Genomic DNA, 13,902 nt, shown 5'->3' on the forward strand with positions numbered 1-13,902 from the left:
ATATAGGAGAAGCCACTGAATATAATAATTTTCATATATGATATAAATGACTTGCACCTCAGAGCGAGCAGATTTAACACAATAAATGCTGTCAATGCTTTCAGAGGTGGATGCTGCTGTTTGGGAACGTAGTCGTGTAAGACAATTATACAGAAATACTTTGACAACAGACTTTGCTCAGGTATTTCAGAATGACCATAACAACATATAGATGCTGTGAACGAGATCGGTCCGCTGCTAGTCAAGTTATCCCATCACATAGCGCAAAGTCACATGACTTTTTCGATGCGCATGGAGGAATTTATTTGGTAAATGTGTTTCCATCGTAGTTTATGCACATTTTTTCTTATCGGATAAAAAGTTTATCCTACTCAAATGTGCGCATAAGTTTTTTTATGCGCATTTTTTGAATTTATGCGCATCTTGGCGTTTCCATCCAGCGGTTTTTTAATGCGATATTCCAAAGATATTTTTATGCGCATAAAAATAGGTGGATGGAAATGCAGCTAGTGTGTTGGCTGCTTTTAGAGGGGTTTGGGCATTTTTCTAGCTGGTCAGAACAAATGGATACCCAGTTAAACCAGCTAAACCCCAACCTGACCAGGCTGGAAGAGCATTTTAGACCATCTTTCTTGCTGTCTATAAATTGAGATATTGTCTCATTTGTGTTGTGTGTGTGTTTTATTTTTTAATTCCTTTGGTTGGTTAAATTTACCACTAGAGCTCAGCTATTTAAAAATAAATGTTAAAAAATGACATATTTTTGTTATACAAGGCAACAAATCATGCTTTGTAAAATAAGGCAAGGTCACAAAAATAATTTTGACTCATCCCTGTCAATTATTTATTTTTATTATTTTTTATAATATTAATATTTATTAATATTTGTTCTTCTTGATGTTATTTTTATAATAAATAATTATTTTTTATTTATTATTGAAATACTAAATTAAAATATAATCAAAATATTACAAAATTGACTCCCCATAACCATATAAATCTTGGTTATATGAGGAGTCACTGACAATGGAAGTAAATAGGCCCATTTATTTATTATTTAAAACCAGAAATGTGTGGCTTATATAATAATAAAATGCACTTACATTGATTCTTCTCTTAAAATGTGCTTTATTTAAGCAGGAAAACACACAAAAAAGTGATTTTTCACAAAATCATGCTAACTAACGTACTGTTTTCATCTTGTGGCAAACATAACGTCTACAGATTGACCCTGTTCACTTCCATTGAAAGAATCTTACTGTAACCCTGATTTATGCTTTTTATTAAGGTAATCATGGACAAGTTGATATTATATTTTGTGGTAATTGACATTAGGCCAATAATGCCTGTCAATAGAGTTTAACTTTTATTGAACCCAGAATGTTCCATTAATGTGCACAATGAGCAAATGGCCTTAACAGAATGTACATCTGAGATCTTGCCCTAACCTGCTCCTATGGACAATAGACATATTCACTGCATGACATTTGGGGGGTTTCTGGTTATTTCAGAAGTCTGCCTTTTGCCAACAGCATTGACAGCAACACACAGGCTATTTTCATTCAGATACAGTAAAGTGAGTGTGTAGCACCACCAGTCTCTCTCTCTCACACATTCACACACACACACACACCCTTGAGGTTCTTTCTTGGCGTGACGTGGGATCCTGGCCCTGCAGGCTACGAATTTGTGCGGCAAAGCGTTTATACTCTTTGGCGCGGAAATGTTAGAGGTGGCGGTTTTGGCCCTCTTTCTCACCCCGCTGAATGTTATTGTCTTGTCACATGTAAGGGTAATGGAAACAATGGGTCTTGTGCCAAAAGAGACAGTTAGCAGAACTCAATACATTGTGGCACACATGCCCTACAACCCTCTCTCTCACTCCCTGACTACGGGGGCAAACGCAGGGCACAGAACACCCAGACTACCACAAGAACCCCACAAGGCCTGCTGTGGATATTCTTCATTCATTGGGTCACAGTTCCAAGAACAGAAAAATGGCTGGAATACCCATAACATTTATGGCAGAGAGTGGAGTGGAGTAATGACACCACTGCTTGGCTCAGTTGCTATATATTTCATTTTGTCGAGTGGTTAGTCAGGCTTGTTGTTATTTGTCATTTTAAGTCGAAATCTGGCTTGCTATCAAAACTGAATGGAAATTGGAAACTCACACCAAGCCACACATAAAATCCTAGTATTTGTGGAGCATTTGTACTATAGTTCCCCCAGACCGAGTGGTATTTAAACATCCCGTGGGCTGGGAGGTGATAATGAGAATGTGTCCCCTTCTAAATGATCCTATGTTCACTTGTAAGCAAGGCGAGGAATTAATTATCTTGCCTAAATGGTTTCACAAGTTCATTGCTACTACACACAATGTGTTTCTCCTTAAATAATTTCCCATGAGAATATGTTCCAGCATTAACTGTCTCCAAAGACTGTTCCCTCAATAACCCTCAGTGGCTTTTCTCCAGGTCTCTCTTCTTTGAGAAAGTACAAGCTGAACTGTCCATGTATTAGAAGGAAGTTAATTTGTTTCAATGACTGAGCAGAGAATCCCATGGATGGATGGATGGATGGATTAATGACGAGAAATATTGCAGAATCTGAAATATTTTGTCAAGATTTGTCAAGCATGGGGAAAACAAATGGAACAACAGTGCCTCAGAAATTTTTACATTTAATTTATTTGCTCAAGCATGTTGCCGAATAACATGTACATTCAACATAATTTGTCTATTTTAAAAAATGTAAGTAGATATGTCTTCAGTGGGCTTTTAAAATGTTCCCAACATTTTATTATGTAAGCTTTATGTTTACACCTCAAATGACAAGGGAATTTATAGTAATGTTAATATTACTAAGTCAATCCCCAAACTCATCCTCTCAAATGTCTTGGGTATGCAGAGTATTCACAGCTTTTATGGACTGAACGGACCTGATATAGAGCAGAACAGTCGGGTTCCGGAAGTCAAAACCCCATTCACATTCTCCATAGGAAAATTGATTTTTAACAATAACTGGTAAACCTTTAAAGACAGACCTGCTGTGAGCTCTGAGATTGTTAGTTGATTGTATATGCTTTTGTTGAACCCATCTGTCTATTTTTAAAATAATCTCATTTAATAGTGGAATTCTTGGTGAAAAACTACATTACCCATGATGCTGTACAGACAATTCCACCAATCAGAGAGTCACAGCAAGCAAAGCTCCACTCACTCCCATGAAGAGCCGCAAATGATGTAATCGAGTCGGTCTTTCTATGCTCTCAAAATACATAAATGTTTGCATATATATGCAATTTTGCAATAAAATGTAAATATATTGTTTCTGTAGATACAATAAACAACTTTGAATAGTTTTATATTTCTCCATTATTTTAATCTAATTATGTCATTCGCAATGCTTCATGAGATTGTAGTTCTTCCCCTCAGTAAAACTGTACACAGTCTTATACCTTTGTGCTTATGTCCAATTTGTATATTCTTTTTTGGTAGCACTTTATTTTAAGGACCAATTCTCTCTATTAACTAGTTGCTTATTAGCATGCATATTACAAGCATGCTAACTATTAATAAGCATCAAATTAGGAGTTTATTAAGGCAAAAGTCATAATTAATAGTTACTTAATGCTGGGAACTAAAGTGTGACCACCACTTTTTGGATTCAAATTAAACTTTGTACTGTTGTGATTCTCCTCATAGCTGGTTGGTTTTGGTCCAGGCTTATAATGCTTTAACAAAGACTTTTTGAAAATTTCTATGGGAAAAATACTTCCGTAACCAGCTCCACTGAAAAAGTGGGCGGGCATCAATGCATTCTACATGTGTAACTATAAAATATACTGTACCTCCATATCATACAATATATATATATATATATATATATATATATATACTGTATATATTGCGACATATATTTGGTTTGGACTTGACAAATATAACTTGAAGTACTGTATATATATATATATATACTGTATATATTGCCAAATATATTTGGTTTGGACTTGACAAATATAACTTGAAGTACTGTATGGTTTTAACCACTGACAATAAAAAAGAAGAAATGTGCTAAAGATTGCTGTTTAGATTCTGCTAACGTTCTTGTCAAGTCTAACGGTGATTTTGTTTTTGCAGCGGATGTGGCGCGCTGCTTGAATAGTGCGCTCCAGGTGGGCTGTGGTGCCTTTGCCTGTCTTGAAAACTCAACGTGTGACACAGATGGCATGCACGAAATCTGCAAGTCCTTTCTCTACAGTGCTGCTAAATTCGACACTCAGGTATGTACGTTTGCATACAATTCAAGCCAAAGAACAATAAAGATATATCAGTTCATCGATGGATACACAATATCCTATTGAAGTCAAAGGCGCCTTTTCAGCAGACAGGAAGAAGCTAAGAAGCAATGGGATTGGATGAATCCTGTCAAATGAATGCGGCTGAAGTCCACTGAGATCTGAAAAAGGCCCGATGGGACCTATTCTTTTCAAAAGTTCTTATTACAGTGTGATTTATAAATGCTTTCTTAATTGATGGCCTTCTATAGACTTACATTGTATCACAATAATTGTTGCTTTAAGGCGGGCGTACACGGTGCGATTCTGAAGGTCAGAACGTCGTGAGCTCTGGCACATGTCACCATTGAGTTTATCCGAAAATCGTACGGAGGCAGTCACACATGACACGAATTTACTACGATTTTAAAGATCTTATTACCAAGTTAATACATTGAAAATGGATTCAAACGAATCGTTACATAGAACTGGTTCAAATGAATGATTTGTTTGAAAATCATTACTTTTTAGTGCCCAAGGTTCTGCTTATTATAATAAAAACCTTTCCAGTTTCATGAGGTGGACTGAAGCTACAGTTCAGGCCTGTGCTTGACATGGGGTTTCCTGTTGATTTTGCAGGGTAAGGCTTTTGTGAAAGAAAGCTTGAAGTGCATTGCCAATGGCATCACTTCCAAGATCTTTCTAACAGTCAGACGGTGTTCCACCTTCCAGAGGATGATTTTGGAGGTTCAAGAGGAGTGTTACAGCAAGCTGGACATTTGTACAGTGGCCAAATCAAACCCAGAAGCCATTGCAGAGGTCGCTCAGCTACCCAGTCACTTCCCCAACAGGTAAGACTCCTGAACCGGATGAAACGATTTCATCTTATGGTGTACACAAAAACAGAAAAAGGGTTGACCATACTAAATTTGGAAATTAAAGAATCAGTTAGGTGGATTCCCTTGTGAAAAAAAAGTGTGCAAAATCGTTAATTAATTTTATTACATATAAACTGCACTTGCAGATAATATAATATTACTGAAATAAAAGGCTACTTAAGTGTATAAAGAGTACATTTTCAAGACTATGTTTCTTAACTCAACTTAAGTACACTTTAAAAAGTGCACTTTTTTATAATCTCTAAAGGTTTTACTTTAAATTAGATTTTAAATCATTATTAATAATCAATTGTCATGCTTTTAAAAAGTACACTTATTTTGATGTATTGACTAACATACTAAAGCACATGTAAAGTACTTGATTATAATTTTAACTGTAGTGTGTCATTTGATATTACGTTTAAAGTAAATATATTTTAAATGTCCTAAATTGACACAAAATGACATACAAGTTTCAAAAGAAATTACATTAAAGTATATTTTAGTTACCGTAAATGCTTGTCAGTACATTGAGCAGTACATTTTAACAGAGGCGGACAGTAGTGAAGTATTTTTACTTTACTCAAGTAAATTTAAAAAGTATCTGTAGTTTATCAGAGTGTTTTTCTTTGGAAAACTTTACTTCACTACATTCCAAAGCATAATGCCATACTTTTTACTGCACTTCATTTCATAAATAAAAGTTGTTGTTTGTTTTACCTTTAATACTTAAGAACATTAAAAATGTAGTACTTGTAGTACAAGTAAATCTTTGAATTACTTTTACTTGAGTAAAAGTAAGAAAGTAATAGATTTCTAATGTAATTAAGTATTAAATTATATTTAATATGAAACGTAGTGCAGTAAAAATACAATATTATGCTTTGGAATGTTGTGAAGTAAAGTTTTCTAAAGAAAAACACTCTAAACACATTAAAGTACAGACACCTGAAAAGTACTTTTCCAGCAGAGTAAAAATACTTCACTACTGTCCGCCTCTGCATTTTAACCATATTTCAAAGACAATAGAATAATTATGAAATTGCATATAAAGATGTACTTAAGTCCTGCTTACAGTGAGTCAAAAAACACTCATCTAATTGCATTTTATATCAATTTAATGTGATACGTGTTTGCAAAACTGTTAGACGCATTATATTGTGTGTCATTAAGCTGCGTTTAGCTAAATGGTAAAAACACAACATTGTTTTTGCATTAACTTAATGCACATTTTGACTTCAGTAAACCCACCTCAGTCTATGGTTAAAATGTTATGCAAATTTTAAGCATGTGTATGTGCATTTCCATTCAGATGTTCCTAAGTACAAATTCAAAATTTCCATAAAAGTAGCAGAAACAATGGAAACTCAGCAAGTGTTTAATGAAGTAGATAGTACGTCTTAATCGTTATGTCGTGAGCTAGAAACCAAACTGTTGACTGGTTTTGTGGCAGAAACCAATATTTTTAAAAATAATCATTTGTGAAGCATTCGAAAAATATAAATGGTCTTAACACGTTCTTTCGCTTCAAATTCGCTGAGCATTCGCAGCACTATCTGTAGCTTTCTAATGCTGCTTAACCCGCTAATTTGTTGACGCACTGGCTCAGCGTGAGTTTTCTCTGTCTCGCCACAGGTTTTATGGGAAACTACTGCAGAGTTTGATGGAGTGTGACGATGAGACGGTGGACCTGGTGAGGGCAAATCTGTTGACCCGATTAGGGCCCGAGATCGCCATGCTCTTCCAACTACTGCAGAACAAGCCGTGTCCGTCTGCTGCAGTACCTACTGGAATGGAGACTCGTGGTGGGTGGCGGTGGTCTGTCAGTCCCCATGGATACAAGATCCAGCCAAATCTACGCAACAGAGATGCCTCGAATCTCTTTGGCAAGAAACGCAACATTGGTGACAGCTCTTAACTTCAGACCAATTTGCCAGTCCAAACTTAGCCATCGTGCACACATAAACAAATGCAAAGTGAAAACACACACACACAAAAAATTAAAGCAAGACAAAACAGTGGTTTATTTTCCGAGGCTATACAAGGACACATTCCTTCTCAACTGGAAAAAGGCATGCACCAGTGCGGAAACATCTCGAATGTCCTAATTCTATGTTTATCACTTCATATTCGACGAGTTTTACACGTTTAAGGGGAAATCGGCCTGGTTTACAGACCGATCCGCGTGTAGGTCAAGTCAAGGTCATCATGAAATCCAGCGGGAGTCATCCAGGCCATTATGTAGAGAGCTTTTAGACTTATTTCCATGAAAATATCTCTAGAAACGAAAGGAAAATACTATCGGGAAAAAAAAATCAATAGCCATTTATATATGAAATATATCTTACAGAGATTACAGCAAAGAAAATGTATGTGTATATAAACTGAATCTAGCATTGATGTGAAATAGTTGGCATGTGTTATAGAAATAAGAGTGTACTATTTATTTATTAACAGATATTTTACTACTACTTTAGCTGTAAATCTCAAATTGCCACTAGCCTTTTCGTGAAACTCTCCCATTTGGCGAGAGCTATATCTTTAAAAATCGATGTGCAGGAATTCATTAAAATACCAAAAAACTCAAGTTCAAATGCCGTAAATCATAAGAATCGAGTACAGCAACAGTAGATGTCAGCGATCCACACTGGACGACCAAACAATATTTATGAAATGAGTTGCACAGGAAGGGACAGATAACTTCTCTTCGCACTCCTTCAGCTTCTTTCTGAAGATCTACAGGAGCTTTTTTTCACTGTTCGCAAGCTCTTGGATGGCCTCTCTACTTATTATCTGTTCAAATAGTGCAGTACAAATAAACTCAGAGAGGAAAATCAATTCTAAGCCCTGAGTGCATTGTTAGCGCTACATCTAAACACATATTTTGGCAAACCTATTGGACAGATGAACAAATTACTCCCTGGTGAATATGACATGCAGAAGTGAGTTCAAGCGCGCTGTTCTCAGCGTTGCTGAGACAAAAAAGAAAATAAATAACCTAAATGTCTATTTAAAAACATATTAATTGAATTATACATATTTATTTTCTTACTATATTATTTAAATGTTTATTTTATTACAGTTATGTGGGCAATATTAGTTCATTCAGCAAGCATCGGTTTATAGATATAGTGCTTTTTGATTGCTTAGGTGTCTGTTTTTGGGAGCTATTTGAAATGTATTTAATCTATCACTTATTTAGTCATTCTGAGTTGACTGTATAAGACCCATGTAATGACTCTGTGCTGGTCATGGGGGAACACGCTGGTCATATGATATATGGAACCACTATAATGCAAACTTTGTCAAAAGTTTATTGAGCATTGCCACATGCTGTGTATACATTCAGGGTTTATGAGCTATATAAAGTATATATTGTTAGCTTTAACAGAGTAATTGACATCCAGTATTTCATAGCGCTGTCGTTAATAGAGAGGGCGATGCGGTTCAGCCGTCATACGGTTAGAGCGAGCGGTTAATTTGGGGCAGTCACTGCAAAGTGTTTTCCGGAGCCATTCTCGACACTATGCAATATACAACGTTTCCGAAAGGTCTATTTCTCTCAGAGTGTTTACCCGGGGTGAATGGGGAAGAGCTCTTCGTAAGTCCTGCTTGGGGAAGTTCAGATTAGCAAAGACTGGAGGGCAGTGTTTGGCTTGGGAATGACTGAGGACCGAGGGCCAAATCCAATCAAACTACCGCAAAACCACTTTTTGACTATTCCCGTCCAAAAACAAATTCCATAGCAAAGAAGCCATTTCACCACTGAGTGATTTAACCATTCAAATGACCAATCTGCATCGCTTAATATGTCCTGACTTGTTTGAAAAACACAGGCTAGCCATTAAACGGCTTGTTTTATGGTGAACTTACACTGGCGCCGTATTGGTAGTGTGGTGATAATACAGCAGTTTGATTGAATTGGACCCAAAGCGAAATGAGAGTAGAAACGTAGAGGGCAGAATGACTGTTTTTTCTTAAACCAAATGATCTGCAAATCTAAAAGTAATTCACCAAACTATGCAATAATCGCTAGAAAGGTTGCAAACTAAAATCCATGCTATCAAGCCCTAAGCGGAAATGGGGCTGTTTAAGTTTTGAGACTAGGCAACAGTAGCGTTTTTCTTCTCCCATATGAAATCAAATCCCCTCTCGCCAATAATCCTTTGTAAATGACCAGTGACTCGATTGTGCATTACCATTTTCATGCACTTCTGGTATCTCAGCAACAAGGTGTCCATACCATCTCCAGAGAAACAGCAGCGAGTGCAGACGTTTTTTTTTTTCAGCCCAGCTCAAAGACATTTGATGTTTAAAAAGATGCTGGTGAACTACTCTTAAGTAGCATTAAAGTTTGATTGTCGGCAGTGCTGTTCGGAAGGTTTGGCCACTCTTGTCCTGATCGCATCTTTTCTTCCGTTACTAAATCAAAGGGTGTTGTACATTTAAATGTAAATGTCTGTTATTTTGTTAAATTATTACAATGCATTTGTTAGACTGCTGTGGATACAAGGCTTTTTTTTCTCATTCAAAGCCTCTGTCATGTAGCTCAACATTCTATCCATATTGTGATTCAGAGAACTTTCAAAAACATAATGGATTTTGTAAACTTCAGAGAATGTATATTTTATCAAATGTCTGTATTTGGTGCAAAGGGGTGCCTGCGGCGCTGAAAGTTTAGTGCAGCCCTCTGGTCATTTGAACTTGAATAGCATTGTGTCCTTATCACGATTTATGGTGGATTAGCAGAGATTGGAGACTGGCCCTTCTTGTTGCCAAATTTAAAGTTTATATAACCACTGCCTCAAGGAAACATCAAGAATTCTAGACGTAGAATCGAACATTATTTGCCTGCGTTACAGAAATAGTGTAGAATGTAGAGTGGGAATGATTGGAAAATGAGGTTCTGTGTGATCAAATTGTCCCAATCAGACATGTTTCAGGCTAGGTTAGTGCTTAGTTGATATTGTCATTTTACGTCATAACCAGAAAGATCAGGATGCACTACAATAGAAGCGATCTGTTCATGCAGGTCCTTCATTGTTTCTGATTCACCAAAACCTGGTGATTTCTCCTCTTTGATCCAGGGCCCTGAGGACTATAGGCTACACAAGCCATTAAACTGTATGGTACTCTCTCCTCTCAAAACTTGAAACCACTTATATCGCTCATATTCCTGTTTATGTTCAAATGTTGAGATTCAATGTTGTTGTATGTTTCTTTTAAAATGCAGTATGAAACCAAAATAGGAAAAGATTGTTTTGCAAGGCTTTCTCTCTTTTTTTGTCCCTAATGTTACACATGATGGAAATTTGTGATTGATTTGCACTTTATATTGAACCCATATACATATATACTTGTGTATATGTGTTGGGGTTGCTTTCTGTGCTGACAGGTCAAAAAAAATGTATACAAATACATTAACTATGTGTCTTTTACTGTGTAATAATAAACTATGATCAGATCTGGCACATGGTATCTAATTGTGTGTTCTTATTAACCATTTCAGTGTATATTTGCTAATGTACTGGATGCATGAGGTGCAGTGTTGTTCATCATGAGCAAGTTATCGAACACCTATTATAACCCATATATTCTAAATGGTGCAGCATTCAAAACTTGGCTTGGGTACAATGAATTCACTCAAATAATAATATAGCATAATCCTAGAACAATCTTAAAGGGGTAATTTACTGCTGGCTGATGGGGTTTTAATAAAAGTTGGCTGACTATGCAGTAGAAACTCAATTTAACACACTTAATGCATGGCTCAAACAGACTATAAAGGATTAATGAAAAATAACAGTGTCTGAAATAAAGAAAATATAGCAAATAAAGAAAAGGAGGAATTTTTTTTTTTTAAATCTATACTAAAAACATTGAAAAACTGAAGTTTTAATTTAATGACTCTAAAAATGTAACCATCAAGTTAAAAGTAATACCACATTGTCCTTGCACCTTATACATGCACTTGTGCAACATAACTGCTTCACTGATTTTTGTCTAAGAAACACATGAAAGAGGATGCCAAAGTAATTAATAAGATGTTCATTTCATTTTTTAATTCGCAATTAAAAACATATTGAAGAGGTGTATTCTTTGCATGTTTGAATTACATTTTTATATATAACTTAAAGTAGCTGCAAGTCAAAATCATTCTGATAGTAAACTGACATCTAATAAGGTGAATAGCTTCTGTTTGTTTCCCATGTTGTCACCAAACCTATGTTCTGTGAGTATGTAAGTTTGGTAAGTGGGTAGAAAATCTGTGATAAAGGCATATTGCTTTATTACAGCAACAAATGTATGTGTACAGTCATCCACTGTAATTACAACAGTGAATTCCAGAAATTCTAGAAATCAAATGCTCAACAAGGACAAGTGTCTATGTTGAGTAGGATAAATGGATGGACAGAGTCACGCTTTTCAGTGGTATGAAATGAGCTTCTGCTTGACACTCATAAAGATGCTTAAAATACATGCTGAGTGTGACCAATCTGCAACAGGGCCCCTTGTCCCCAAAGAGAGACAATGGGTGCTCATGCCTTCAGAGATGAACTTTCTTAAACTCACTTCACAAACGCACTGAAACTGCAAAGTGGTTTGGTTCTGTTCTCTAAAGAGGCCTGAGGAAAGGAAGCGAGTCGTGCAAGGGAGACGAGCTGGAGCGAGGCAGCAGCTATCTCTAGCAGTGGGGAGGGAGATAATTTCATGGTAATTTGGACGAGTCCTGAAGGGTTTTTCTCATTTTCTGCACAAGCTCACAGGAGTAGGTGATGCGGCAACTTGGGCTCAACATTGATTCAGTCATGTTCCACTTATTTAGTCATTCACTTAACTCACTCACTTGCAACCATCCTAAGTAGATTATCATGCCAGGAGCGACAACTGTTAGCAGAGGCTCAAGCATCATGAAAGCTGCTGCATACATCTGATTCTCAGAATCCTGGATGTTCTTCCAGCTGGAATATGGTTGACTTTTAACCCCACCAGCGCTGACTTTCATTACACCACACTGGTAAGATGTGTATTGCAGTCTCGGCTGTTGGGTTGCATTGCTGAAACTGAAAACTGGGATATTTCTGCTTTGGCATTCATCCATACATATCCATTGTCACATCCATATTGATGTCAAAGCCTTGAGCACCTTAACATGTGATGACTGCTAATTCTGTATTCAGTAACTTGCCAGGAGGCTGTCTATAGAACTGTCTATAAATGCAGTAATTATGTATTTTTTAGGCCAGCCTGGAAGTCAGCATCACCTTGGCTCTTCTGACAAAAACCTAATAGGATTTTTCTATTGGCTTTTGGATTAAAATAAGCTCTGTGACCAATAAAGGTTTAAAGTTAAAGCACCCTTATTTTTATTTCTTTTTATAGATATGTTAATCTTGTATTTTATTTAAATGTGAATCGGATATTTTCTATAAATGTGAATCTGACATCATGGGAATGGTTTGTTTTTAAACAAAATTAAAGGGGATAAAGAAACTCAAAAGGTCATGATTATGATATTTTTAAAGAAGCGGAGAAGCTTTAGATGACTATGCATACATCCATCAAATTTTTATACCCGCTTTATCCTCTGTATCCTCCCAATAACAACAGCTTTGTATCTTATTTTCTGAAAGTGTAGTCCGTTTTCACTGATTTGAAGCTGCTATAGCAAGCAACGCCCTCTGTTGGTCAAAGCAAACATCACATGATTGAGACAGGAACCTGTAGGCTTTGCAGCCCTGCCTTTCTTGCAACATTATTCACCTTTTGCTTTTATTTTAATAACATTGGTTTTGTGTGATAAATAATTTTGATACTGTGTTGGGCCGCCGCTTCAGCTTTATGCCCAATAAAAAGTCCCAGACTTGAAATAAAAGCAGTTGAGAATCAGTGTCATATTGTATTTTCTCATTAACAGTACCCAGAAAACAAATAGTCTTTATTTTCCCAAGCAAAACACATCTGGATTTCAAGCCAGTGTTAAAAAAGTGCCAAACACTCAAGAGAAAAATAATTGCATTAGCTAGTGCATAGCAGACATTCATACCACACTCATGGACGAGCAATGGCTCATCTAAGAGGCCTTGCACACACTTTGACTGACTTCTGTGCCACTTATGTGCTGCTTTTAGAGTGAAGTGAAGATCAATGAAGCCAGAAAGTTTAGGTGAGATATGGAGGCTTGTGGCGATTGAAGTGAAGTGTTGACAAGTGGTCTGTGCACTCAAGAGTGCATTCACAAGGCCACCCATTTATTGAAAAAAAAACCCCTGCAAAACATGGGTCATTCAGAATTGGCATGCATTGACCTAAAAGCCATGAGCACTTTAATATACAGTATGATTTGTCATGTTTAAATATGAATGGTAATTCAGTGTTCAGTTACTTGCCATGCAGTTTTCTATGTGATTCTGACATTTTCTACATAAAAAAAAAAAAAAAAATGTTTTTTAATGTTATATAAATTTTTTAATAAACATATCTGATTCTGACATTTCTTATATATGTAAATCTGGCATTTTCTATCTAAATCTGACATTATCTGTACACGTGAATGACATTTTCTATATACTGTATGTGAATCTGACAATTCCTATAAGCTATATCTGAATCTGACAATTTGTATTTATATATAAGGGAATATACTGTAATGTGAATCAATTTCTATATATCTGAATCTGACATTTTCTGTGTTATACTGTGTGTGTGTGTGTGTGTGTGTGTGTGTGTGTGTGCGTGTGTGTGTGT

The 13,902-nt window shown here is 36.3% G+C and overlaps 1 protein-coding gene across 1 annotated transcript in view; it reads left to right on the forward strand.

Moving 5' to 3' along the window:
- Window positions 1-8,106, forward strand: part of LOC107747716 (stanniocalcin-like) — a 16,045-nt gene extending 7,939 nt beyond the window's left edge. The window contains exons 2-4 of the mRNA XM_016562313.1: window positions 4,140-4,282; window positions 4,916-5,127; window positions 6,790-8,106. Coding sequence (XP_016417799.1) covers window positions 4,140-4,282; window positions 4,916-5,127; window positions 6,790-7,072 — 638 coding nt within the window. The 3' untranslated portion in view covers window positions 7,073-8,106. The remainder of the gene's footprint in view (window positions 1-4,139; window positions 4,283-4,915; window positions 5,128-6,789) is intronic.
- The last annotated feature ends 5,796 nt before the right edge of the window (window positions 8,107-13,902 follow it).

This window comes from Sinocyclocheilus rhinocerous, unplaced genomic scaffold (assembly GCF_001515625.1).
Source record: "Sinocyclocheilus rhinocerous isolate Xijiao unplaced genomic scaffold, SAMN03320098_v1.1 scaffold2816, whole genome shotgun sequence".
NCBI lineage: Eukaryota > Metazoa > Chordata > Actinopteri > Cypriniformes > Cyprinidae > Sinocyclocheilus > Sinocyclocheilus rhinocerous.